Genomic DNA, 27,132 nt, shown 5'->3' on the forward strand with positions numbered 1-27,132 from the left:
TTTTCCTCAATTGTTTAATACAGCCATATGTAAGTTGGCTTCACAACCATGACTGGTTTTGCACTGTGTTCCCTAGTGTTCTTGTCCCAGTGGGAGTGTTTCCATATTGTGTTTACTGTACAAGTCACATGGTTAGGCGAGCAGTACTTATTGACTGCAGGGAGCTCAGGTGAGAGGGGTAGGCAAACAGTAGAAAACATCTGTTCCCTGTTTGTAGTCAGGCAAGGGCAAAGAAAGCTTTTGAATTCAGATTTTTTTATCTAGTTTGTACTACTATGCTATCGATTGGATTATTATTATTAGCATTATTATTGTTGTTGTTATTATTATTATCATCATTGTAGTTGTTATTATTATTATTATTATTGTTGATTTATTACTACATTGAAGAAGAGAAGAGAGGACAGTACATCCAGTTATCACTGCTGTTTGCTTGCTCGATTAAACAGGTCCTTTACGCTGCTTTGATGAGCAATGGAGGCACTGGGACGTTAACATTTGCAGGGATAAATATGCGGCTACAGACAGCACCAAAGTCCATTCTGTGCATTTTCTGCTCATAACACTGTGTTTCGACTAGTTGGGCCGCACAAACCAAGAAAACTTGGGGGCTGACTACATCTTTAATAAATGAAATACCTTAATAGCTACTCAAACAGCAAGTAATCATCATTTTAGGCGTTGACATCATTGCCAGAGCACAAGTTGTCAAAAATAATGGGTCTAGGAGATCTATTTAGTAGTTTTAGAATTTGGGTAGTCCTAGTGCTAAAGAAAGGAGTGGTCCCAATTCATTTTGAATCGGTTTGGGACTAGAGTCAGTATAGTCTACCTCGCACTGGAAGCCTCTGTGCCTTATGACATCTAAGTGCAGAAGTGCTGCATGCATACAGTCCATAAAGGGCTCTGGACCCTAAAGGTCAATAACAGAATAGGAATAGGTTGAAAAGATACTATTCTACTAATTGGAATGCAATGCGTCATTGAATTTAAAGATATTATTTTAAGCTGAATATATATAGTTCTAATTGTGTCATTAGCTCAAAATGACCTCCCTGTGTGACATTGCCCATAACTAACTCCCTCCCAACTGCTGCTTCAGCCTAACCTTTACATCCCGCCACTTGGTATGCCAGATTGATCCGGATGTGCACATTGTTTCTCTCCTCACGTATGAGTGCACAATATCTGTCTATAGACTGTACAAGAGGGCACTGCGAATCACTGCCCAGCGCCCAGTTCAGCCACGAGCCACCCAGCTCAGGCCCCCACAGTGCCCACCCCAGGAGGGGTGGCTTAGAGTGGCTTTTAGGTCCACTCCCTTTCTGCTGAGTTCATCAAGCTGGTCCTTTGAGCAGGGAGTCAGCCCATCACTGCCTTGTGGCTCTTTCTTTCTTTTCAGGCGACAAATGTGCTAAAACAGCACTGCGTAATCATTTGGCATTAGGGGCTGTTGTGTTGGGCATTAGCAGCTAGAAATGACCAGCGGGACGTTATAAAAATGTGTCTTGACAAGAGAACACCAAAGCTGATGAGTCTAGATACTGGCACTGGACGGCTAGAGGATTAGTCAGCTAACACAGGCCGGAGCTTCTGCACGGTCGGGTCCCATCGCATCTCATCACCACCAGGCTCCAAGCGGGGCCCGTGGCTGCCGTGTCCCCGTACGCTTCTCTAACTCGCTAGCTCCCATTACCATCCTCCAACGCTTCTCCTTCTTGTGTTACCAAAAACACTCTGTGCCCTCATCGGCGCGGCATATGATGTCATACTCTGAATCGGTTAAGTGGCTGTTGAGGGCGCTGATTTGGAGGAGATCACCATGACTGCAAAAACAATGCAAATGCTCTGTTAGTAGTCCAACAGAGAGAGATGGAGATGATTCATATGCGCATACATCTTCATATTTTGCTTTAGGTATTCATTCCATTGATTTGACAGAATGATTGCATATTTTGTATGTGACAGACACATCTTCAACCGGACTTTGGGCATGAAGCGGCTGCAACTGCGTCACTCAGAAAGAAGCTCCCACTGTTTTCCCCTGTTTGCCTTGTGTGCTTCATGGTGCTGGAATGCAGCAGTAACAGGCAGTACCAAGGCAAGAGTCATTCTGATGGGAGGTCCTTTATTCAGGCCAACGCTGACCTCACTGGACTTGAAACATTCCTCCATTCATTGAGACTCTATGGTTGCCTTTTCGTGTAGTTCAGCAGTCACTCTGCCCACCTGGCTTCTCTTTGTCTTTCTCTGCAACACTTTTCATTCTCAGTCCAGTTTTCAGACTTTTAGTGCAGTGTACTTTTCACCACCAGCTTTTGCTGTGTCTATTTTCTTCTTCTCCCGAGCTTTAATAAATTAATAATAAGGCTCTTATCTTATCTTATTTTGGTTCCTGGCTACATAATGTCTTCTGCCCTTTTTTGTATGTGACTCTTTTCTCCATCTTATTTCTTGATTTTTCTCATCTTCTTCACTTAAATTATTTTCTAACCACAGATTTTTTTTTGCAATGAATGATCCTGATGTTCAGATTTAAGATAGGACGCAAGGAACACTAGTCAATACATAAAGTACGCTGTTTCATGCTGTTGTCACGCTGAATGAAACACAGTTAAACAAAGAGACAACATGATTCATGATGCATTTCTATTTTTCTGAAACCTACAAAATCAGGACACATTTCACACATAACTGCTTTGTTCTAAAAATGTTTCAGCTTTGATGTGTCAACAGCACAGCTCTTGTTTTTATTGTTGCTTTATTATATCAAACTGAATTAGCCTTCATTTCATTTCACACTAAATCCTCATTCCGCTGTTAGAAAGCAATACAAATATGTACTACTTATGGTCGTTGCATATTCTTCTCCCGGTTCCCTTTAGTAAACCCTCAGCTCATTACACAAGTAAGTGTAAGAGTGAATTTTAAGGTTTCAATCTGTACACTGATAGATTATATTCCCAGTTCGTGGCAGTCTGCAGTTGCTCCCGCATTAGACTTTTAAATCTTTGCTCTTCCATGAAATTCAATTACATGCCACTTATAGTTTGTGTCAAATGGTACCTCGGTGGCTGCTGTTTGGCGTCACCACTGACTAACTTAAGCTGCAGCTGTTGAACAGAACTGAGTGGGACTTGTATTTATTGCCTTTTCAGCAGGATTTGAAACACACTAATAATCTGCATGTTAACACTTTGACACCCACAAACTTGGGGACTGAGCGGTTCGGAAAATGGATGGATGGATGGATGGATGGATGTTGCTTTTGCTCCAAGCAAAAAAGCTCAAGCACAGACAGAATAGGTGGAGACCACGTGTGAACAGCAAATTTCAAGTCTTGGCACGGATGCTCAATGGGATTTATGTCTGGACTTTGACTGGGCCATTCTAACACATGGATATTTTTTTTAATCTTAACCTTTGATGGGTTAGCTGTCTACATTCCTTGCCAATCTCAAGTGTTTTGCAGCATCAATTGGGTTTCTTTAGCTTGTGTTTTGCTCCATCCATGTTCCCATCAGTTCAGCTTCCCTATCCTTGCTGAAGAAGAGCATCCCACAGTTGCCACCACCATATGGGTGTGTTCAGGGTAATGAGCTGTGTACGTTTTCTGCCACACGTAGCGCTTTGCATTCAGGCCCCAATAATCTCTTCGACTTTTGTTGTTGTTCATTGCCATCACTTCTACCCTCAGTAGGTTGTTACTGATGTCACATTTTTTTTGTGTCTGTGTGTGTGTGTGGGGGGGTCTTCACAGCTCTCAATGTTGCAACTATATTTTTTTCAAGTCTTCTTAATAATTTAAATGTTTGTCTTGATGGTGAAAACAAGACTGATGCAAGTTTGAAAGAAGTATTTGCAGAGAAAAATATGCATTTGTGTTTGCAAAGATTTTTTGGTGTCAGGCATTGTAAATCCTTGGTTGGAATTGGGACGGAACGAGATAAGCAGAATTGCTTCATCCCTTTTCGACAAGTCATGTGGAAACAGTACATAAAGTTGCAATGAATGTTGATTATGAACTCAAGACCTCCAAACATGTTACTCATGCTTGCTGCAGCCCAGCTCGCTGAGGGGAAAAAAACAAACTCTTGCTTGCCAACAGGACATTCTCATACACCCACCTGTTGCCGGGGTCACCTTGTTGTAATTTGATGATAAAAATCACATATAAGTGCAACCTGGTGCAAGATATTTAACACATCTCTGTTACAGCTGCAAACTTCTATCATATTGTCTTACACAAAAAAACATGCAAAAAAACAAGTGCCTTGTTTGTCAGATGTTGGGTGGTTGTTTTTACCCTGGTTTGTGGAACTCAGATGTTGCTGCTAGTCAAGTAGAATAGGAAAAGTGTGACGTGATGTATCTTTTTTCTTTCCACCACAAGCTGGAAAACACACTGGCACAACGTTGTCCCTGCATTCACTTTGATGAATAAAACGGGGGGCAGTAACTTTTTGTTATCTGCAGTTCGGTTACCATTGTGTGCAAATAGGTTAACAATGACAGGAAAAGGATGAACTGTCCTTTAGGTATTTGCTGGTAAACTCGCATACACACACTGTCCCCTGTCTAAGTGGTTTGGATGTTTGTTTTGTTTGAATTTTGATTTATAGATTACATCATGCCAATTGTATGTGTGTAAACAGGTGTTCGCATTATAATTGATGCTGGCAAATTTCCTTCTTATTCAAAATGTTCATCATTGTTACCACTAGTCTAACTCTATTGGTGGAAAGTTACTGAATTGATAGCATTAGGTGGGGTGAAACATACAACAGAAAGGTTAAGCTTTGAGATGCTGCGGAAAATAATTGAGTTCAGAATCATTGTGCAGTCTATAGCTCAGGGGAAAACATTAAAAGTTAGCAATTGTTCAAATACTACTACTTCGAAATTTCTCAGTTCATAGGGGATGTTTTAGTCACACTTTTGATGATGAATGAAGCACATATGAATGTGGAAGAAAGTTCCTGTCCAGCTGGAAACAAACGTCGAGTGTCAAATGATAAATGAGGTGTCGTACCTCTTTGACCTTTGTCATGAATAAAAATGTAGCGCATGACACATTAGCCACTTTCTTATATAACAAGTCATGAGTGTTTTCCTGCAGTCTATGTTTAATGTAAGGGGGGGTGTAAGATATTTTTGTGTTGTTTAATGATTACATCGCGGGCATACGTGTTTAGTATGGGTGTGAATCCATCGACTCAGATCATGTCTGTGGCTTTAAAATGTTAAGTCTGCCCTTTCTAGGACAAAATCTGGTTTGTGTTTAACGTTTGGATTCCCACAAAAGCCTTAACAATATTGACCTGGAAGGATGGAGGTGAATTTGAGAGGCGTCTGTTAATCCTGTCATGTGATACTAATCTACAGTAAAAAAAAAAAAAAAAAACAACCTTTGCAGTGAAGTGATATTTGGGTACTATTAGTGTCTTATAACATTAAGATGTGCCAGAATCACGATATGTGCTAGCATTTAGATTGACATTTAGGAGCAGGTCATTTGAATGCATTGTGAGTTTAACCACTGTTTACCTGTTCTGCAGTACTGTGAAAGATTGATAAAAACCTCATGTGGTCTCCATAAGGTTTCAATTAGAGTGAAGAAACAAAACCCTCTGCAGGACCTGCAGGACGGCCCTGAGTCAACAGGGCATATGGAAGGATCACACACTCCCTCTCAGACCCCAAATTCAAGACAGATGGAGATAATAAAACCTCATCTACCTCAGAACTTTCACTCAAAACAACTGGTTTGCACTGAGGCTTTTTTTTTTTCATCGTGTGGGCAGCTGCACAGTGTTAGGGTGCCTTTTCACTGCTGAAGTAGCTGGAGTGTGTGAAGCCTGTGATGTGTTCCAACCAAATGTAGGCCTGCATGGTCGCCTGATTTACACGTGCCTACTCTTCCATGAGCGCACCTGGGCTTTGAGCCTACCCGAGTTTTTTGTGTTATGTGTGTGTTTGAGAGTGAGAGAGAGATGCGACGACACGTACTATAACACTCAGAGAAAAGAGCAGCGATACAAACATATGAGACAAAGATAACTTTGATGCCGGTGAAGTGTCATTAATGACATCCCTCTCTCTTTCAGAACATCTGAGACACAATCTCAGGTGGGGATTAGACTAAGAGGCAAGGAGAAAAGGAAGGGTTCTGTTTTTTATCATTTGAAAGAATAGCTTATTTAGCCGGATAATTATGTTAAACATCCTGCTGTCCGCACTGCTTGATCCTGACAGACGCTTAAGGAGTTTCAGAAGGAGCGAGCGACTTGCATCAATACTAGTATGTATCATGTTTGTGTGAGTCTTATTTTACCAAGTGCTGATTTGGGTGGAAGGAAATTCACTTTTAGTCTATTTCAGAGTGTTTGAAGCAAGTTTTGGAGTGCTTCATTTGGGTTGATCCTCCTCCTGGTGTGACCTGGTCTTTTTTTGCCTGCGAGCCCTGAGGACAAATCTGCTACTTCTGACTGGTCGTATTTTATTTAGCCTTGAAGGATTATGTCTGGTGGGAATTAACCTCGAGACCACCTACACTGAGCCCTCCTTTCTTCTGTTTAGGAAACGAGGCAGAGGAAATAATCATCAGAAAAGCCTGATTTAGAGAACGCGATTGCTGAATTTGTTTGGGAAAAGCCAGGGTGTGTCTATATTTTAAGACTATAAATGCTGGAAATTACATGGACGTAATTGTCATATATTATCACACAGCACTGTCATTTCTGACATTCTAGCTTTTATAGCATTATTATTTCATTATGTAAATTTCGTTTGCTGCAACAAGCGTAAACTGTGAAACAATGCTGGGTTTGCTGTATCCTGAGGGTGGGGCTAGGTTTAGGAAGTCATGAACTTGACTTGAATGGCTTTTGTGGTCTCCCGTGAGATGATTTATCAGCCACAAACAATCCTGCCCATTTTCTCTTTTTGTCTGAGGGATTAGTTTGTTGTTTCTGTAGTACACAATTAAGACATGCAGTCCCAGAATGCTTAGCCAACACATCTGTACTGCAACAGCACTAACATTCTTCATCATTCATATATTCCTTTTCCTTTTTTCGGGATTTCTTTTCCCCTGCAGACCAGATGCAAATGTCCTCGTCTAGCAACAACATAAAACTCGCATCACTACATAGAAAGTGAGCATTCAGCATCAGCAGGGACAGCGGCGTCGCTTCTCCTCATTGTATCCCGGACTATGTATTCCACGAGACAACGGGGGTGGACAATGACAATCTTTAAAAATGTACGGAGTAACAAAAACATCTAACGCATAAACAGAGAGCAAAATAGAGATAGATATTAAATCCAAAGAAATGTAGTGTGTTATTTTTGGGTTATGGCGTTACACGGTCGCTTCGTCGTTGCTTCCGATTCTTAGCACCCCTGTGTTTGTGCAATGGTTTGTTCCGCGCAGCCTAGACACGGCAGTTGCTCACAGAGCCAAGGCAGGGAGAGGTTCACCCCGCCTGCCATTGCTGTACACCGTCGCAGTGATGCCTTTTCTTCCCAACTTTTCATCCAGGGGTGGACACTAGCAACGAGACATCCACACAAACTGACCTTAGTCACGCCTTTGTGTGTAGATTCGCGTGCGCGCGCGGCGTTTTCTGCCTCGGTACCTGACTGGAATGACGTTAACAATTTAGGCACCGACGATAAGATAATGAACTTTGGACTTTCCTCGCGGCTTTCCGTGACATGTTTCCTGGATAAAGTGAAATAACACAGCGGCCCGGCGTGGCGGCAGCTGGGCGACTTTTCAACTGGAGGGAAATATTGCATTCGGCCAAGTGACTATCAAAACAAAGGCAGCAGCGCGGTTTAAGCTGTCACTTTGGGAGCCGAACAGGAGAGGAAAATGTCCTCCAAAGCGTCAAACAAGGTGGGTTTCTGCTGTATGCAAAAAAAAAAAAAGGTCAAGTGATCGTGTCTTTTCAACATGAATCGCTCAAATTAGCACGATTGGGAAGTATCGCTGTAATTTTTTGTTTGCGTGGCTGTAGTAAAAGTTCGCTCGTTGGTTGTAAAAGTGACGCCAGGCACAATGGTGGTTGTGTTTGGAGCTCAAGGTTATTTTTGAAATCTACACTTAGTAGCATATCTTGTAACCAGGCGTCCTCTTCTCCTTTCTAAATCTGACTTTGTACTCATTGTTCTAGTTGATAAGAATGCATCTGTTTACTGATACAACAAGCATGCTGTGGCCCATGAGGCATCTCCAAAGACAACCTGTTGATTGCAAGTGCCCCTGACGTCATAATAGATTACAGCAGAGACAGGGCATCCTTATGAATGCAGCACAGTACTTTAGTCGAAGTTTCAAGGTTAAAGAGGATATTTCTGGTGGTTAAGCATAATGTGTACGCTTTTTATGTGTGACGATTGTTTTTGCCAGAAAAAGACACTTGTTTCCCTAATTCCAAATAAGTAACATTAATTATAAACTCAAGACCCTATCTATGTTCTTAATCTCAAATGGGGACATGAAGGCCCCTTTTGATGTGTTTCTTGTAGTGACCCGAAGCAATTTTTTTTTATCCTTTTGTAAACTCTTTGATCTTTTTATCTTTTGGAACTTCAGTACATGCCCAACAAACATTCAGAACAAAGGGTCTTTTCTATATTTATGCAATACAGTACATACCCTTCGTGTCTGGCACCAACCTCCTACGTCCAAAATTGTTCAACATATTTTTTTCCAAAAATGTCTACTATTGGTAAGTCCCTACAAGGGTCTGTTATTATTATTATTATTATTATTTGGGTTTTATTGTTTTATTATTATTATTATTATTATTATTTTCATCATTATTATCATTATTTGTGGTTTCCTGAAAAGTGGTACTTGTAGAGATGCAAGGATTTTGCCCAACCGCAGTGATATTTATACTGTCTTGCATCTAGCATCTGAATCATGTGGGAATTGGGTCAGCTTACAGACAGCAGAACTTCTTTGGAACTATCCTGTTGTCACTTTTTTTTTTTTGTCTTATACTGTCACAGTTGCACGGTGTAACTATACTGTCTATCGATTTTAGACTACATTAGTTAAAGGAAATACAGTATTGTAAACAGACCGTTGAGTGTATTTTCAAGTGGGTCAATCCTCTTATTACAGCTGTGTGTGTTGTGTGTCGTGTGTGTGTGTGTGTGTGTGTGTTCAATAGTATCCTGCAGTATGTAGATTTTTCTTTTCATTTTGACAAGTGAGGAATGTGCTGTGTTTGTCTATTAGAGGTGGTGAAATTCAGGTTTGGGCAGTTGTTCTTGTTCGACGAAACCACCTCTGTCAACTGTAATGCAGTGACGTGTTGTGCACATGTTGGCTCAGTGTAGAACTTCCGATTGTAATAGGTCAGAGGTTATGCTATTCAGATTTCTCCTTCTGCGATTTGTAAAATATATACATGTACATTAGTATACTGTAGACAGGCACCAGACTGACTTTTTTTTTTTTTTTACCAGGTCTACAGTGGTCCCTAACCTGACATTTTAAGGGCGCAAGTAGAAAATGTACAGGCCACACTATATAGTGACTTCTTTAATTTTTTACTTTATTACTGATGAATGGATTGAAGCTCGGAGCACGGGTTTGTCAGCAATGAAAAATATATTTTTTAAAACAATCAGCAGATTTACTGGGCACATGTGCGCGTGCGTAGATGACAAATTTCCATGCACTGTGTTAAAACTCACAGGCAAAATGCCACCATGTAGGGGCAGTCTGGAACTCCGCTGTAGATGTTTTTTTTCTAAGCTATTTTGAATAGTGCTGGTCAAATTAGCACGATAATGAAGCGGTTCAGAATGTATACCTTTGGGCTGAAATAGTCGTGCCAACCTACTTACTTACCTGCCTACATCAGTGCTTCATTCACCTTGAATCACTACACTTAAATCACTTAAATGTTGATGAGGGAGTTTCAGAAGATTATTTTTTTTTCTTCTTCTCTCTTTTCCTCCTCCCCGTCTTCCTCACACACGGTGACCTCGGCCCAGACGTCACTGCATGATTAGCAGACAGCGCCAAGGCAATGGAGATATATAACACAGGCATCCAAGGCTGCATGCAGACGTGCCCTCCCTCACTCAATTTCGTGGCAACTCCATCATGCATTGTCACTTTGAGAAATCATCAAATACGTCTGTGCTATGGTTTGTCTTTCAACATCCAAACATTGACTTCTGCCTCATGACTCGTGATGGATTGGCAGTTGAGTACTTTGAGTCACACGCTACATTTAGGTAGTTAGTATTTAATTGTAATAAAAAGCTGTGATGCTTTTTACTCAAGAAATGTCCTTTCAAGTCATGATTGTCTGGTGGCACAAGTTTAAGATTTGTGTTTGTTTGTTTCTCCACCGTGACAATGGCAGGAAAGCGCAGGGCCTTGCTAGTTGCACCTTGTACCAAACCTCTGAATCATATTTCCTATTTCAGAGTTCATCAAGCTATAATGTCAGTTGTAGACAAAAAGAAAGTTTCCCATTAAGAGCAGTCCTTATTTGGGCGTAACTTTAAATTAATTTCACGCAGTGAATAATAATGAATATTTTGTAAGGTCTATTGCCCAAGCTAGGTTGTAAACACTATTAATGTTCCAAGTTCTTAAACTCATTTTATAACCTTTACATTTTTTTTTTTTTTTTTTTTTTTTAAAACAATACTGGAATCAGTACTGGCCTTTTACTATTGGCCTCAATCCATTCCTGTTTACTGTCATGGATGCAAAAAGAGAGCTACTGTTATTTAGAGCATCACTGAACCCACTAGTCTGTTTTAAAAAGACTTGACTGAAATGAGTGGGATATGCATTTGAATGCGGTATTAATTAGTGTTGCATAGTGAGGCAAAAACAGCTTTGATGATTACGCTTCACCATTTACATCACTGAAGGAGGGGAAACGTAATTAGAAGACCAAGTGCAAGGAGGAACAGAGCATAGCATATTTTTGTTCTAGGTCAGAATCACAGCAGATGTGGCCAGTGATAAAAAAGAACATTGAGAAGCAATTGTCTAGTTAGTGCTACATTCAGTTTGTGTCTCAGTTTTGTGCAAACTTTGTTACTCGTGGTACTCGTTTCTCTTCTGAAAATGGCTTTGAAAGATTTCCTTATCTTTTCGTCTGAATTTGATTCCTGGAAGCATCTTTGTGAATTTCTCTTATTCAAAAGTCATGAAGGTGTACCTAAAAAACAGATTGGTACCTTACTACTATTTGTACCCTTCCGTTAGGGTGAAGGTAGTCAATCTGCGTTTTGTTGATTTAAAAAAAAAATATATATATTTGTGTAACAGCAGGAATTGAGAGGGGAAGACTGTGTTATCTTAGAGAAAATGTGTCTTTGTATAAAAACAACTCAATGGGAAGCTGTACAAACACTAAATGCTGGATATATACTCCTATATTTGCCTTTTGTTTCACTTGAGCTACACAGTGTCCTGCTGGTATGATGTCACACTATTTACATAGCTGATGCAGCGTACAGCTATCCACAGAAAACACCCTGTGGTGGAAACACAAACCGCATTAGGGTTTCACTTTCCAATTAGGATACACATTCATACAGAACTGTAACTGACAATTTCAACCTATTTGACCATATGCCATGGTTGGAATCCCGTCTTGCGCCTCAAGGTGGGCAGATGTAAACTGTCACTATAGATGATTTTGTTCCCCTTATTGAAAACAACAGCTAGAGGGAATTTCTTTTATTGGGGCGCCAGTTTTTTTTTTTTTTTTTTACTTGTTCACCTGTTGTCATCCATTTTGATCTAATTCTGAATTCAGTGTTAAGTGTGTCTTGACACTGTAGTACCGCATAAATGATCTGATTTGTCACACCAGTGGTATGAATACAGATAATAAGATGGCAGCTGCAAATATAATCGTAGTCATATTTTGAAAAGTCTACCCTCTCTCGTAAACACTTTTTCTTCTATAATCACTGCATTAGTGCTCTTTGTATGGCTGGGCAATAATTTAATATCAGTATGTATTTTGATAGACACCTCATGAATATCAAATGCCGCACTCAATAAAATTTTTCTTAAAAAAAAAATCATCAAAAAAAACACGACCCTGTCATTCCGCATGCTGAGGCTACAGTATGACATTGGATTTGTACCACAGTTATCAACTCTTTGGTTGCAGCCATTTGAAAAAACACATATCAAGTTCCAGCCGATTTAAAGCATTCCGACTGATTTTTAAAGGCATGATTGTTTAATAGACAACAATGTACTATGATGCTAAAAATGTTTGCCTTAGTGACACCCCATTTCTTCTATAAAATATCAACAACAATGAAAATGTAAAACAATATGCGTATTTACAAATAATCACCAATTTACTAATTTTACATTTGATACATTTTGCAAATTATTTACACACTCAGAGAAAAGAGCAGCGTTATGTTAGTTTGTGCGCTGTCTGTTTCTCTTCATTCTCCATTCGAATTCTATTTCCCTCAATTAACCGAAAAAAAAGACGAGGCAACCTAAAAAAGTCGTTCTGGGGATTTAAGATACAGCAGGCCTCCATTTCCCAAACTTTTTTTTTTGTCCCTGTGCCCAAATTAGTAGTAATTTCAGTAGTAGTCCGAATATTTTCGCGTCTGTGTGCGTGCATGTGTGCCGTGCGTGTTTGGTTGTGTGTGTGTGTGTGTGTGTGTGTGTGTGTGTGTGTGAATGTTAGTACAGTATGTCATCACTTCTTCTACTACTACTACTACTACTACCACCACTACTACTACTACTACTGCAACTACTACTGTGACTACTACTACCACCACCACGTTACACACTGCAGTCACTTCATTGCTACTTTTAAGTTTTCATGATCAAAAATGACACATTTGATCGCTGATTTGGTCATGTGTATGGAACGGCTAGTTAATAGCAACCAAACTTGTTATGCAACGTGAGGAGGCTGTGCAAAGTCAGCTCATCACCTGGGTGGTTCTTATTCAAATGATTCAACAGGATTGTTGTGTTGCCTGTTTCTGAGGACATGCCTTGCATAATGCCTTCATTTATTGCACGTTTAGAGGTAGTCATACAAACAAGGGTGAGGAATCTTTGTCAAAATACTGTAACTTCTGAAAATAAGTCATGCTCGTTTAGCTGTGCTGATCGAGTAGAATGCTGTTCACTGTCGTACGCTATTAAGATGATCAATCGTCTCGCCCTATACTACTCAGCAGTTTTCTGAAGCTGAGCTGTGATTGGTTGTGACCTGAAACCTGGCAACTGGGATCTCATTTTCAGTCGACAGCAAGTGGCAAAATGGCCGCTTCCTAAAATGGATAATAGCGGGTTAATTTTGCGCCGTAACTCATATTCCACAAACACAGTATTAATCAGAAAAATTAACAAAAGTTGTGATAAGTTTAGAAAGGCCTGAGTTCCTTGCATTGTATAACCTGAGTACTTATGTTTTAATTTAAATCAGAAAAGGGGTGGCAATGTATAATTCATTGATTTTTCACTCTGCTGCTCAAAAGCTTTGTGGAAACATTACATAAGCTGTCTTGGTAGTTTCTTTGTTCCACATCAGACACCCGTTCTTGCAAAGCTAGGACACTCCAAGCTGGCCTTTTTGGCAGGGCAGGGCGGTGCGGGGCAGTGCAGGGCAGGGTAGGTCTCTGCAGGGATTTATCAGTCCTATTACAGGCATAAGGGATTTGACACTGGTTGTTTAGTGTGTGTGTGTGTGCCTGTGAGACAGATAACAAGAGAGATTCTGCTGATTCATGGGGGGTGATTTGGGTTTGCCACGCCTCAGCTGGTTAGAGAAGAGAGAAAGAGGATGGAACAGATTCATCCCAAGGCTTGTTGCTCTTCATGCCTTTACACAACACACCCACACTGTTTCTGGTTTCTCTTTGTTCACTCTAATAAGGGAGGCAATGGATCATCAGCCTGTTCCTAAACGAAAAACTATTACGGGTGTGCATCCCTTCAATAAAAGAATGCTTGATGCATATCCGAAATACATTTTATTTTAAAATGGAATGATTTGATTTGGTTCGAGTCGGTAGGATTAACGGTTCGATATGGTACGGCTCCGTACGAAGAGGGTATGATGCAATGGGTTTCTTGTCATTTTACAATATGAATTAACTTAGTTTACAGTAAATGTGGCATTTCCTTTAAATACGCTTCCAATCAAAGATGATTTAATACATATCAGAATAGATCTCCTACATATCTGAATATACCTTTTAAAGGGTTTGACAGTTTGATTCTGTTCGATTTGATCCACTTACATCTTATAATTTGAAAATGTTTTAATGATTTAAAACCTTTTTGTTGCACCTGTTATAAGTACCATTACCCTTACTTTTCTTTCAATGCAAAAGTATCACCAAATTTTGCGCACTCTGGCTCAAATCGAGGTTCTGCTGTGTACAATATGCTCACTCAGTTCTCGATAGTCCAAAATAATGAGAGCCGCCATTGTACATTCCCAACATTTTGTCTGCTCTTTATAATGACGCCCCCTTCCTATCCCCAATCAGCTCTTTGGGAATTTCTAATTACGTTGCTATTTAAGTGCTTGGGAAAAAGGCCTGTCAAACAGTAACTCATTAATTCACTATAGATTGTGCCCCACAACATGTCTATTGTAACAAAGTCCTCAGAGGGCTTGGGAATGCCGTTGAGTGGGCTTGGACTCTAGTTTCATGCTGCCATGTGACTGTCAACTATTGGTTCAGATTTGCACGTTTGTAAGGTGACGTGCAACTTGAAAATTGAACGGAATCTTGTTATTGTACTGTATTCCGCATCAAACATTTCAAAATGGCTGCCAGTTTGGTGATTCAAATACTGCTTTTGTCATGATGATCCGTCAAGACATATGTTTAGTTTGCCAAACGTAGCTAATTTTTGCTCATCGACTGAAGTTGGAGCTGACAGAGTCCCCTTTCTGACTAAGCACTTTAATTTCAGTATTGTCAGTCACTGCTACAGTTTGATTTGGAACCACTGCCTACATTCAAGATACTGTGTTTTATAATACTAATAATTATTATAAGAATAATTATAGCCCTTCACCATCCAGTAAATGCACTCTTGCAAATGTATACTGAGTGAAATTGGAATGAAACATCTAAAGAATGAAGAACGCAAAAGGTGAAGGAGGTCTTTTTTTTTAATGAGAAACTGGCAGAGTTGGCCCATGTCTCCTTATCTACACATTCCAAAGTGTGTGTTTGCCTCTGTGTGTGTATTTGTGTGTGTCCATGTGAAAGAGAGACAGTTTAGAGGCCTGTGTGTGGGGTGGCGGGGAAATACTGTGTGTACGTGTAGATAAGATGAATACAAAGGCTTCATTTCTGGGCCTGGTTGTAATTCTGGGTTTGCCCTTAATTTCTACAACTATAAAATGAAGTTTCCATAGTAAATGAGCATAATGTATGCACGGCAAAAAAATAGGGGAAAAAAAATCAATGGTCACTGAAATAACCTGAAATTGATCAAAGTCATAGCATTTATTTACTGAAAAATTAGATGTTGCTTAATTTTTTATATTTTGGCAATTTTCAGGTCCATCAAATTTCAAATTTATTTCAATGACCGTTTTCCATGTTGTCAGGGTACCAATAATTTTGCTTTTGCATGAGCTCAAAAGATCGAACACTGCTTACTGTTACATCAAATAGGTTGGTTGTGTATATGCTTTGCTACATTTTGCTCAGGGTGTCTTGCAAATGGGTGGGGTACAATAAAATATGAAGACAACTTCATCAAGGCATTCTGTAGCATAATGTGCTTTGCAGTGTCGGAAAGCTTGTTCTCAGCTGCAGGCCATGACCTAAGCTAAAAATACCCAAGATTTGCTCAAAAGAAAAAAAAATGGACTAAGAGCCTTGATCTAGTGTGTATCCTATTGAATATTTGTACAGGAGAACAATCTTAAACATGAAGTCTGAGAAGACAATCCATCAAGCTTGAAAGAACCGAAGGCGTTTGATCACGCGGAGTGGGTCAGAATAGCTGTCAACGGGTTGAAGAGTCTGAGAGCTGCAGAAATCATTTTTATTGCCTTTAAAGGTTTTGCAACAAAATATTACATTTTGTGTACGATCCTTTAACAGTGTCTTCTGGTGGATCCCATATATTGTTATTGAATACATGCCATTCATGTTTAAAGATTTGCACAGTTTAGTGTTTCAGATATGCTTTGGTTTTGCATCATGCTGGCTTCACACCACAACACACACTATTGATTTGAGGGACTATTCGATAGAATTGCTCAAGTATCTTGAAAACCTGGCTAAGACTAAAGTGTGGCCAATATACTCGTAAATGCGGCCAACTTTTCAACGTGTGGTGGTAAATTTTATCCGGTTGTACAGAACACTGAAGATGTGCCTCAGTTTAAATCCTTCCTGTATACATCAAATCAATAAATATCCAAGTTGTCATGTGCACTTTGAAATGTTAATAACCGTTTAACTTTTTGAGAACGAGTTGCCTTGTAAAGGCCAGCTTTCCACGACTTTTCACGTCCCGCTCCTTATTTTGGCATCAAAGACTGCACGCTTGTCTATTTTCAGTGGTACATGTGAAATTATGAATACAGTTGTAAAACACAATATGAATATGGGTGGTTGGTTCTCAAATGTTATTGAGCAATGGCTATCCTAAAACTCGGAAAGTGGTTTCTTGCATGTGTCGTGCATGTGTCACACTGGTGCCATGTAACAAGCAGATGCTTGCGATTGAATATTTGTATTATCATTTTGAATACACTCAACCTTTGTGGTTCAAATGCATATTTCTGAATGTGCAAATGAAATCAAATGAAAATGAGTAAATATTGAACATCTCACTGGCTGTTACTGTTTCTAACATTTATTGCGGCTTGAATTTGAAATGAAACTGTGAAATACTGACATTAGCGGACGAGATAACGTTAAGCGTTTTATTTATTCATTATAATAAATAAAATACACATTTTGAGTGGGAATTGCATTTGAAGTATTTCTCCAAAGTCAAACATGGGTGATTCTGGTCACTCACTTTGTAAATGAAACACAGCTAGGATCTAATTGCACCATGAAGGTCACAGGCGTAATTGATGCATGAAAGATGACTATCGTAAAATTAAGCAGTCGAAATTATTTCCTCGTGCTTTACGCACTTTGATTTTACTGCGACGGGACACAATTGATCAACAATTGATTCCACACAGTCAACCACATTCCGAGCAATTAAGTAATCAATGAATTGCAATGACCACCCCTAATTAGGTCAATGAAAAGAAAAGAACTAGCCATACTTCCATCTGGAAAGTTGTCAAGAAAGTTTTTCTTTTTATGCGAAGACGGAACGATTCTGGATTAAAATTTGCAAGCAGGTAAATGATGAAAAATCCTTCTTAAAATAGTGTTTCACGATACATTTAACAGAATACACACAGCTTTCTACATTAACATGACTGTTTAGGGGCACCCAAAGTTCACTGATGGTGGTTTTATGGGCCAGTAGATATTTCAAAAATAAAAGCAACATTATTTATTCTATACTCCGAATTTTATTACCCCATTTAGCAGTCTCTAATCAATTGTTTACCATGCAAAGTAAAAATGATCTAATCAAAACTGTGTCGTTGTTTGGTCTAATTTAGCGTTGTCTTGAGAAAGTAGAGAACATTGAATCAAGAGATGGTAGAGTGTTTCCCCCCCCCCGATTGTCAAATACTTTTGACGGAAAGCTGACCAATATTTTTTGTTAAGGTTGACGAGTCACTGACTTAATGTAATTTTAAGTTGCAGCCCCAGGGAAAACGTGACGCAACAACGAGTGACGATCATTTTACGTTTGTTAATATTTGTCCATCCTTCCGTCTCTCTCCTTCCGTCTATCTCCTCATGTCCCTGAAGCAGACGAGCAAGGAAGTATTTAAGGCAGGTTTAAGGCAATCACAGTTGTGCTTACTCACCGTTGTCAGACATGCCTAATTAATAAGGAGCAAAAGCAGTGCTTTATTGTCAGAAACCTTGGACCCAATATATTGTGTCCAGGATACATTTTTTTCCAAGGTCACTAAATGAGGAAAGAATGTGAGGAGTGCCGCAATACACCTACTCTTGCGTTTGAACTAGCAGAAGCAGGCAGTTTCGCCCTTCATTTTATGTTCAATTGCTCAACATTTACAATCCTACATATTTAAAGATCGCTTTTACACTTTACGCCTTTACGCTTTTAACAAATATTTATTTCTGGGTGTTTTGTCTGAAAATTGACATAAGCGAATGCTTAGAAAAAAAACAAAGAAGTCATTCATAGCTTGTTTAACATCAGGAGACATAAAGAAGGGGGGGGGGGGAATCTAACCCTTTCTGAATAATGTCATTGTCATTTGCTTTTTCTAAAAGCGAAGGGTGAATGCTCAATTGAAATTGGGTATGCAAATGATTGTAGGAATAAAAATGGATATTGTATTTGAAACCGTATGACCGAGCTGTACTTGAGGGTGCGAAAAATATGTTCCTTCTCAAATGGTTGGCATGCAGCTGCGACTGAGGCACGTCTTCCTGAATGTGGCAATGTACTGTGAGAATCGGATACACAGACATGACAGTGGTCTCCCGTTTTGCATCCAGCAAGCCCTCGGTCCATCCATCCTTCTATTTATTTTCCCGCGTCTGCTGTCATGAGACAGCAGCAGCAGCAGCAATAGTCTTCAGAGGAAAGCATGGCTCAGATTAACGTTTTAATCCAAAAGCCTGGATTAAAGGTTTTGTATTTTATTCCTAGCCTCACCACTCCAGCAGCAAACATTTATCAGATAGTTTTCAGTCAGAGGTGTGTAAATGTGTTTGTTCTGCTGAAGGGGCTCCTTGTGGGGCTTTTCATAGAGATATATGACAGAGTAGAGTTGCTCTTTGAGACTAATTAACTCAAGCATATTAAATCATGCCAGCACAACACTGCATCAGTACTTAGCCACATCATCACCATCATCATCATTGTCATCTGCCTATTGGCGTTTTGCCCTCATCTACTCATTCATGTGTATGCACAGTTCTGGCTGTCCTCTATACCGCATCGCAGTCACAAAACCTGCTCTAAAAATGGCCTCTGTCCATCCGAGCTTTCGATATGATAGTCTGTGTTGGTTACTGAATGGCATACTAGAGAGGAACTATGTCATGATTTATTGTTAACGCCTTCTGTGCTTATTGTGACTATTAAATGACACTTTGCTACAATATAAAGTAGTCAGTTTACACTGCGCTGATGGTATTCTCCCTTTTCCCACCCCAGTGTGCCTCTCATAATTGCAGTTCAGCACCCGTAGATTTGCATATTGCTGGATCTGTCATTTTTTTTATGCTTAAAGTTTACTAAGTGCAGCATCTCCTATAAAGTTAACTGAAAGTAAAAGTGAATGTGAAAATATCTAAATTGAAATGTCATGTTTTAACAACATGTGATAGGAAAGACTTTATCATTCAAAACTAAGATGCAACGTTAAATATGCTTAATGTAACTACTGTACAGCTGGAAAAAAGTACAATAGCCATAGCGGAAACTATTCACCCCGACCCGATTTTAAATGCTCAATTATTAGCTGCAGGGTGAATAAAAAAGGACGATGCCGATAATCGGCATAATGCCGAATAGCGGCGCCGATAATCAGCCCGGCCGATAATCTATCACCAATCGTAAAGTCTGGCTAACCTTGTTACATCCCTAGTATATATTAGGGTTATTACTTATATTAGGGTTGTGCATCAGTCCGTTAAAAGAGGATTCAACAGATATTTCAACAATACGGGTCAAGGACGGTTTGATTTTAAAGCGGAACAATTTAATTCAGTTGGATACAGTTGTAAATCGTATGATAATGATACAATGAATTTCTTTCTTGTCCGTATTATAAATGTGGCATACTGACATTCCCTTCCTTCAAAGCTGATGAAGGGTGTCAGTTTTTGTTGTAGTTGTCAGTCTAAAAATGAAAATTATGATATTCCCCCTGCCCACGTTTTGTATGTATACTTTACTTGACTATTCTGCAGAAATTTAAGATTTCTATATGGTGGAAACAACTGCTGAAGCTGCTTGAAGTGATGAGGCCATGAGATTAGTTGAGCTATATAAGGAGGAATTTTAAACTTTTCAGTGGAAGTTGAAGCGATTTCCTGCAAACAGGAAACTGCGTGTTTTCCTGTGGGTGCTGTGGCTGTTCTCGCTTACATCCTGCCTCGGGCTGTCAAGGAGTGCAGGAACACTGATCTAAACCATTGGAAAGGCTTTACCACTTTCTTGTCCTTCTCTAGAAGACGCATGGTCGGATCCTAGTCAATATTGAAAAATGCAAAAAAAAGAGCGATGTGGTTAATGATTTTTATTGATCTCTATTTAATTTTTCCTGCAATTTTGAATCAGTCCTGTGGTTCAGCAAAGAAGATGCAAGATAGGTGAGTAATGGGCTACTTAGATATTAGGATGTTGCCATTAGTACCTTTCAATTTGATTTTAATAAAAAGTTGCTTTGATGTGAAAGCAAAATCATCAATCAATTTTGCCTTTTGAGTGCTTTCAAGTTAGTTGACTTTGGCGACGCCATTTTGCGGGTGTTACAGTGGAGTCGTATACTGCATTCCAAAAGTTTTCATGGCTCTCTTCAGCAGATTATTGTTGTCCATATCATCACTAATCTTCCATTCACTTCATCAGTATGGCCAAAATGAGTGGATTAGCCTTTGAAGAGTTGGAGTGACTTCTTATTATCTGTATCAGACTGTGTATCAGGCGAGGCCAGGCCAAGGCAGGCTTGAACAAAGGGACCCTGTACATTATGCCTTGTGTGTGTGTGTGTGTGTGTGTGTGTGTGTGTGTGTGTGTGTGCGTGTGTGTGTGCGCGTGTGTGTGTGTCTGTGTACACGTACACAGTCATGTGTGGTTTGATTGCTGTTCTTTGTTTCCCAGCCCCCCGGCCCTGCTGGCCATAGTTGAAGCCTGACTAATATGGAAGTATAAATACACTAGGCTGCCATTAGTTTGGGCAACATCAAGTACGCTATTGTTTCACACTACACTATTGTGTCACTTGAAAGAACTTTGTCCTTTGTCTCGTTAGTATTTTTGGTTTTATTTATATCAAAAATGAGATAAGCATTTTTTTTTTTTTTTTGCTACAGTGACCCACAATGTTCCAATAACAAAATAGGTGCTTTTATATAAACTGATACATTTTGAGATGGCAGAATTTGTTATGTTTATGAATGTAAGTGCTAAAATACTCATTTGCCTCATCTTTCGTTAGCTTTCCATCCTGATACTTTACAACCAATTCACCAGCATATTAATGGTCATTTCAGAGTGCAGTGAAGAATTATTATTATAATCTCAATGGCGCAAGATATAGTCTCAGAAAATATTCCGACTCAGATCTAAAACAGGCGTGTTCAAAACCACATTTTTGAATCTTGAATGTAAGAGTTAAAACGGCTTCCATTTTTTAAAGATTTATTGTATTGACATTCTAACTTCTGTGCGCTGATAACGCTGAATGTTTTGAATGACTTGACGTGATTGTGGTTTAGCAGAATAATGCGTCTCGGATGAGTTGCGCCTTTGTAATTTCTCTTCGGACTGCAAGTGAATTCAAACCGAAGCAACAGCACTCCTGCTGGTGTCAGCAGAGTTGTGCACAATTGCTACAGGATAGGGTTGAACATTGAATATGAATGCAAATCTTGAGCAATGAACGTTCAGTGATGTAGCAGATGATTAGCTTTGCTCTGAGTTCTGTGGAAGGTTTGCTAAAACATGGTTGGTTTCAACCAGCTGTTTCTCCTGGTCCTCGATGGTGAAAACACACAATTATTATTCAGAATTAACTAAATCACAATGTATGTAGATTTTCTCTCATTGATAAACTCACTGATCCATGATGAGGGATGGGTATTGAGCTCTAACCCTAACTGGCCTTGTGGATGAATTATTAAAAACTAGATAAGCTTCACCCTTAACTGTTCTGTTAATCGTCTTGGAGAAATTCCTCCCAATTTTTTTAAATTAATTTATGCGATATGAACATTATTTTTTACCTTCTACCCCTTTGATCTTGTTTAGAATCAGCAATAAAATTAATATATTTGTCCAAAGTGCAATTTTGGTGAGCACCTGTGACTCTTACAAGACAAGTAAACTGAACTGCATGCACTTTGAGGCATCTTTACAGAACATGTTCACCGTGAGACATTAAATGTAATGTTCCTCTTCGTACCATTCTGCCAAACAAGTCACCGTTCAAGTTCTCTGTTCTCCATGACCCATCACCCTGTTGTTTCTCACGTGGGCCTCGACAGTTAGATATGAGTGAACGGATGGCTGATTATGTGGCAAAACACTTGAGAGAAATAAAGTGTTTGGGAATGTCAGTGGGAGCAGTGGCTAAATGGGTCAGAACTTATCGAACAATGGCAGCATTACTGTGAGAGTTGTAGTGGCAGACAGTGGAGGGGTTCTCGAGAGGGCTGGATAGTTTTGGGGGACGCCCAAGCTTTGCGCCAATTATGGACATAAATAACATCCACACAGAGCTGCCATGGAAATTAGGGTCAAAGGGTTAACTGTGTTTTCAATAGGATGGGGCCAACTTGTTGCGGATGACTGAAATGATGAGTGAGTAAAAGCACCAAAACTCAAGATGTACAGTAAGTGCAGTAATAATAATATTTATATAGTGTTAGAATTGAATAATATCTATGAATTAATTAAGCGTTACATTTCGCAACAGGTGCCACCTATGGTAATATCTGTGTTGTGCATATGCCAAACTTAAAAACAAAAAATGAAAATATCTCAAAAATCCAATGTGCAAGAACAAAAAAACCTAAGTGATTTTTTAAAATCTGCATCAAAAATATGTTAAGGGATACATAAAGCTATCTGATTAAAATTAGCTGTTAGCAGTGTAGTAGTCTTGCAAAACTTTGCTTAAATAGCTGATCTGTGACTAAATTAGGAATAAAGTGTGTCTTTTTTTACGTCATTAATTTCAGGAACTTTGGTCAAGTGCAGCCCCAATGGCACTGTTGTTAGCTAGGAATTTTTCATATAAATATACATTTCATATATACATGCTCAGTGGATTTTTTTTTTTTTACCTTCTGTTGCCCAATGTCATTTGCAACCAAACACTATTAATAAAAGATAATGACAGCAGTGAATAGGCGGCTGCTGATGATAGATCCGATTGTTCTACTATAGCATGCTGTGTGTTGTTTTGGAGGCCTGATTATGGAAGTGGAAGTTAATGTGCACTCTGCCATGCATGGTGGCGTTTGTCTTTTCTTTTTATTGCCACGTTGGATTGTGCTCAGCTCTCTGCCACAGACAGCTGTAACCTCACGCCCTACAGGCAAAAACATCTGACAATGGCGGCGCTGCATCAGCTGAAAGCGAACAATTTAGGCAAGCCACTGCCACTCTTTTAAAAAAGCTAGTTTCAGACCGATTTTCTGAGTCCAAGCAAAGACCCTTGAAGTTAGAACGGCTCTTTTCTGAACTCTGAACTTTCCCAATAAGCAAAAGAAACATGCAGTCATATGGAAAACTCGGTTAACAGTTGATGCAACCGAGTGGATGGGACGCTCATGTAGCGTTAGTTAATCCACCGTGACAGATGAGTTGCGAAATTAACCAATCAGCTCTCTTGTATGACCCAGCCAAGAATAATTTGTGCACATTTACTCTGCTTTTCATATCTCACGCGATCTTTAGTAGCTCTTTACTCACATTTAATGTCATTCATAATCTTTTCACATGAGGACTTGCAGACCCACAAGTCATGCCAATAAAGCAAGACATTGCCTCTCTTCCTATGACTTTACTTTTTTATGAATGTCTTGATTCTCAATCCTCCATTAAGATAAACAATGTTTGGGTTTGGATTTAAACGACGTTTGGTTTAAACGACAAGAGTTAAATCATGGACTAATGTATAGTATAATTAACGTTTTATTTTTTTCTCTTTCAGAGTGCAGCAATGGAGGAAACGGTCATATGGGAACAGCACACAGTGACTCTTCACAGGGTAGGTGTTTACAGCCCTATAATTCACTTTGCCATTTCTCCTTTATTGTCTTTCCCCACTCACATTCCCTTTATCTTGTCCTAATTGCAAAGTTGTCCTCATTTGTTCGAAACATCTCCCTCTATATTGCCCCATGTACTGTACCCAATCCTATGTCTGCTTTTCTTGAACTGAGAGAAGCAGCTGTAGGAGCAGGATGTATGGTGCTGGAACAATAGTCAAGGAGCCCAGATGGCAGGAAACCAAACTAAAGGAAGAAAGACATCAGCATCCACTTCCTATCTACTTCTTTTCTCTTCCTTCCTGCTCAAAGCAAAGAGGAAGATGTGTGGCATGATCAGATTTCTTTTAACGTCGACTCTCGTCACTACAGTACATGTCCGAATCCTAATAGACAAAATTAGTTTGAACCGCTGATTAGCAAGGCATATGAGACCAACAGAAAATATGGACTCAGTCCTCTTTTTTTGTACTCTAACACCTTTTAAACGTCCGGAGATATTTTCCATGCATTTCTGGGAATGTTTTATATTTTTTTATTGTTCAACGAAAAGAACATTTGTGAAGTCATGGATATTGGCTGAGTGGGCCAGGCTTACCATCTCCTTTCTTGTTCAGTGTTGGGTGGGGCTGAGGTCAGTGCGCTTTGTGCAGGCCAGCCAAGATCTTTCACACCAAGCTCATCCAAGTATACATTAATGGGGCTTGCTTTTTGGACTGGAGCATGCTAGAACAGAAAACAGCCTTTCTTAATGTCTTACCTTGAATTTGACAGTATTACAATGTCCCCAAAACGTGGTTATTAAAAGAAATGAGAATTTACATAAAAGACCCAGCTAAGTCATTGAATCAATGTTTTAGTACATTGAATTAATAACAAATCGAGTAAACATCTTGAACATTTACAGCAAGAATGAACATAGTTGTGTCCAAAAGTGAGCGATACAATATTTTTTAGTTGACCTGGTTGTGCCCCGGGACCAACTTGACTGGAGTACCTGTCTAGACTGGCCCGGTTGTTGTAATCTAATTAGTAGAAGCTTTAGTGAGGCTAAAGGAGCAGCTCATTGTTGGTCGCGGTTGCTAGCCCTCTGGCTCTGCTGATTTTGTGGGTGCGAGTTTACTTCACATGGCCTGCTTCTGTAGAGCTGTCCGTTGCGGCTGGAAACGTGTTCTCCAAACTTATTTGGCTTACATTTTTTTTGCCTACATACAAGATTTAAACGGGCTTTTCAAACAATACACATTTTAAAGAACATAATATGCCATATTTGTACATTGTGATCTAAATTTGCCTCTGCAGGCTGCTGGGTTTGGGTTTGGCATTGCCATCTCAGGTGGACGAGACAACCCACATTTTCAAAGTGGGGAGACGTCCATTGTGATATCTGATGTTTTAAAAGGAGGTCCAGCAGAGGGTTTGCTGCAGTAAGTTTCCACAAGACTCCCTCAGCATACTTACATGTCACTCACTCCCTGTGTTAATTATCTTCATGTTTGATGTTTCAGAGAAAATGACCGAGTGGTTATGGTCAATGCAGTGTCTATGGACAATGTGGAGCATGCGTATGCTGTACAACAACTGCGCAAGAGTGGCAAAAATGCAAAGATAGTAAGTATGATGTGAACATTGAATGTTTGTTTTGCATGCTGCTTTCTTCAACCTTTTTATACTGTCGTACGTGTCGAGTCACCGCAACTTAATATAATATTTCAGTCGTTCTGCAACTAGTTCTCAGTAGTTACTAATGGTCTGTAGTTAGTTATGATACGACTCCACATGGAATCAGAAATAATTGGCAGTCTAAAAAGCAATGCACAAAGGTCAACCAACATTTTAACCAGAAGCCTTTTAGTCCTCATTTGCATTCTGGGAAAATTTCCAAATAATGTATTAAAAAAACAAAAAAACTGAGGTGTTTAGTCATAGTCACTTCTTTCGCCCCCGCCCCCCCCGTTTCCTCTCTTTGTATTCTTCACCGACAAAGAAACAGTTTCTGCTTTTACATTGACAATAATGTCGGCATGTTGTTTGCGATTCAATTATAAGTGCCTCCTCAAAAAAATCAGTGTGAATAAATCCTCTCTGTACTGTCATGGTGATGGTGTGCCTTTTCACTGCGATGCCCGTGTAAAAAGTAGCCACTTTTTGTGCCTTAAGACTGCCATTTTTTATTTCTCAGACTATTCGGAGGAAAAGGAAAGTACAGATCCCTGTTTCTCGGCCAGGGGACAGGGAGACCATGTCAGAGCATGAGGAAGGGGAAAGCGATGAGGAAGATGGCTATGAGCATCACCGTGGTCGTGCTGAGCAAAGTGCCTATGCTGGCGCAAGTGGAGGCACGAGCAGTAGTCGGCAACACGATCGTGAACGTAGCAGCAGTGGAAGACGGGATCACAGTGCCTCGCGGGAAAGGAGCGTCTCACCACGCTCTGATCGACGTTCGCAAGCCTCCTCTGCTCCCAGCAGGCCTTCCAAGGTCACACTTGTCAAGTCACGGAAACATGAAGGTGAGCATACACACAATTTGCACGTTGCAAAGCAACAAAATTGACCTACATTGTAGTAATATACAATAAAGCAGCTTTACTGAGCATTCAGAGTTTAATGATTATCTGTGGAATAAAAAATCATTATTTCAGTTCTGTTTTGATTGTTCTGTATCTCAACTCCGAAAGCAGAATATGGACTGCGATTAGCCAGCCACATCTTTGTGAAGGACATTTCGCCTGAGAGCCTTGCTGCCAGGGATGGAAACATCCAGGAGGGAGACGTAGTTCTAAAGGTAAGAGGATAAAGAGTGTTTGCATGACATTTGGTGTAAAAGATTTGCATTGGTAGTGTTATTAATGGCGAAAGAAGATGAATTTGTTTGCAAGTCTTCACTTTTGATATGGTAAAACTAAACATTGTGCTATTGTGATCGATGAGGTGTTGCGGCTTTTACAGTGATGCCAGTAATTAATTATCATGAAAACACATCAGAACCCCCCCCCCCCCCCCCCCCCCTTCACCCCTCCACCAAATCTCATCCGTATTAAA

At 39.8% G+C, this 27,132-nt stretch overlaps 1 protein-coding gene across 11 annotated transcripts in view; it reads left to right on the plus strand.

Moving 5' to 3' along the window:
* Nucleotides 1-27,132, plus strand: part of tjp1a (tight junction protein 1a) — an 80,536-nt gene that overhangs the window by 30,288 nt on the left and 23,116 nt on the right. For 5 of the 11 annotated variants that reach the window (XM_037248327.1, XM_037248333.1, XM_037248329.1 and 2 more), the window contains exons 3-7: nt 24,033-24,089; nt 25,393-25,517; nt 25,599-25,701; nt 26,273-26,600; nt 26,769-26,875. In XM_037248327.1, coding sequence (XP_037104222.1) covers nt 24,033-24,089; nt 25,393-25,517; nt 25,599-25,701; nt 26,273-26,600; nt 26,769-26,875 — 720 coding nt within the window. Of the gene's footprint in view, nt 1-7,447; nt 7,904-20,256; nt 20,464-24,032; nt 24,090-25,392; nt 25,518-25,598; nt 25,702-26,272; nt 26,601-26,768; nt 26,876-27,132 lie in introns of those variants that run through there. The other 6 variants (XM_037248328.1, XM_037248330.1, XM_037248337.1 and 3 more) reach the window with 3 other exon arrangements.

The sequence above is a fragment of the Syngnathus acus genome, chromosome 3 (assembly GCF_901709675.1).
Source record: "Syngnathus acus chromosome 3, fSynAcu1.2, whole genome shotgun sequence".
In the NCBI taxonomy this organism is placed as follows: Eukaryota; Metazoa; Chordata; class Actinopteri; order Syngnathiformes; family Syngnathidae; genus Syngnathus; species Syngnathus acus.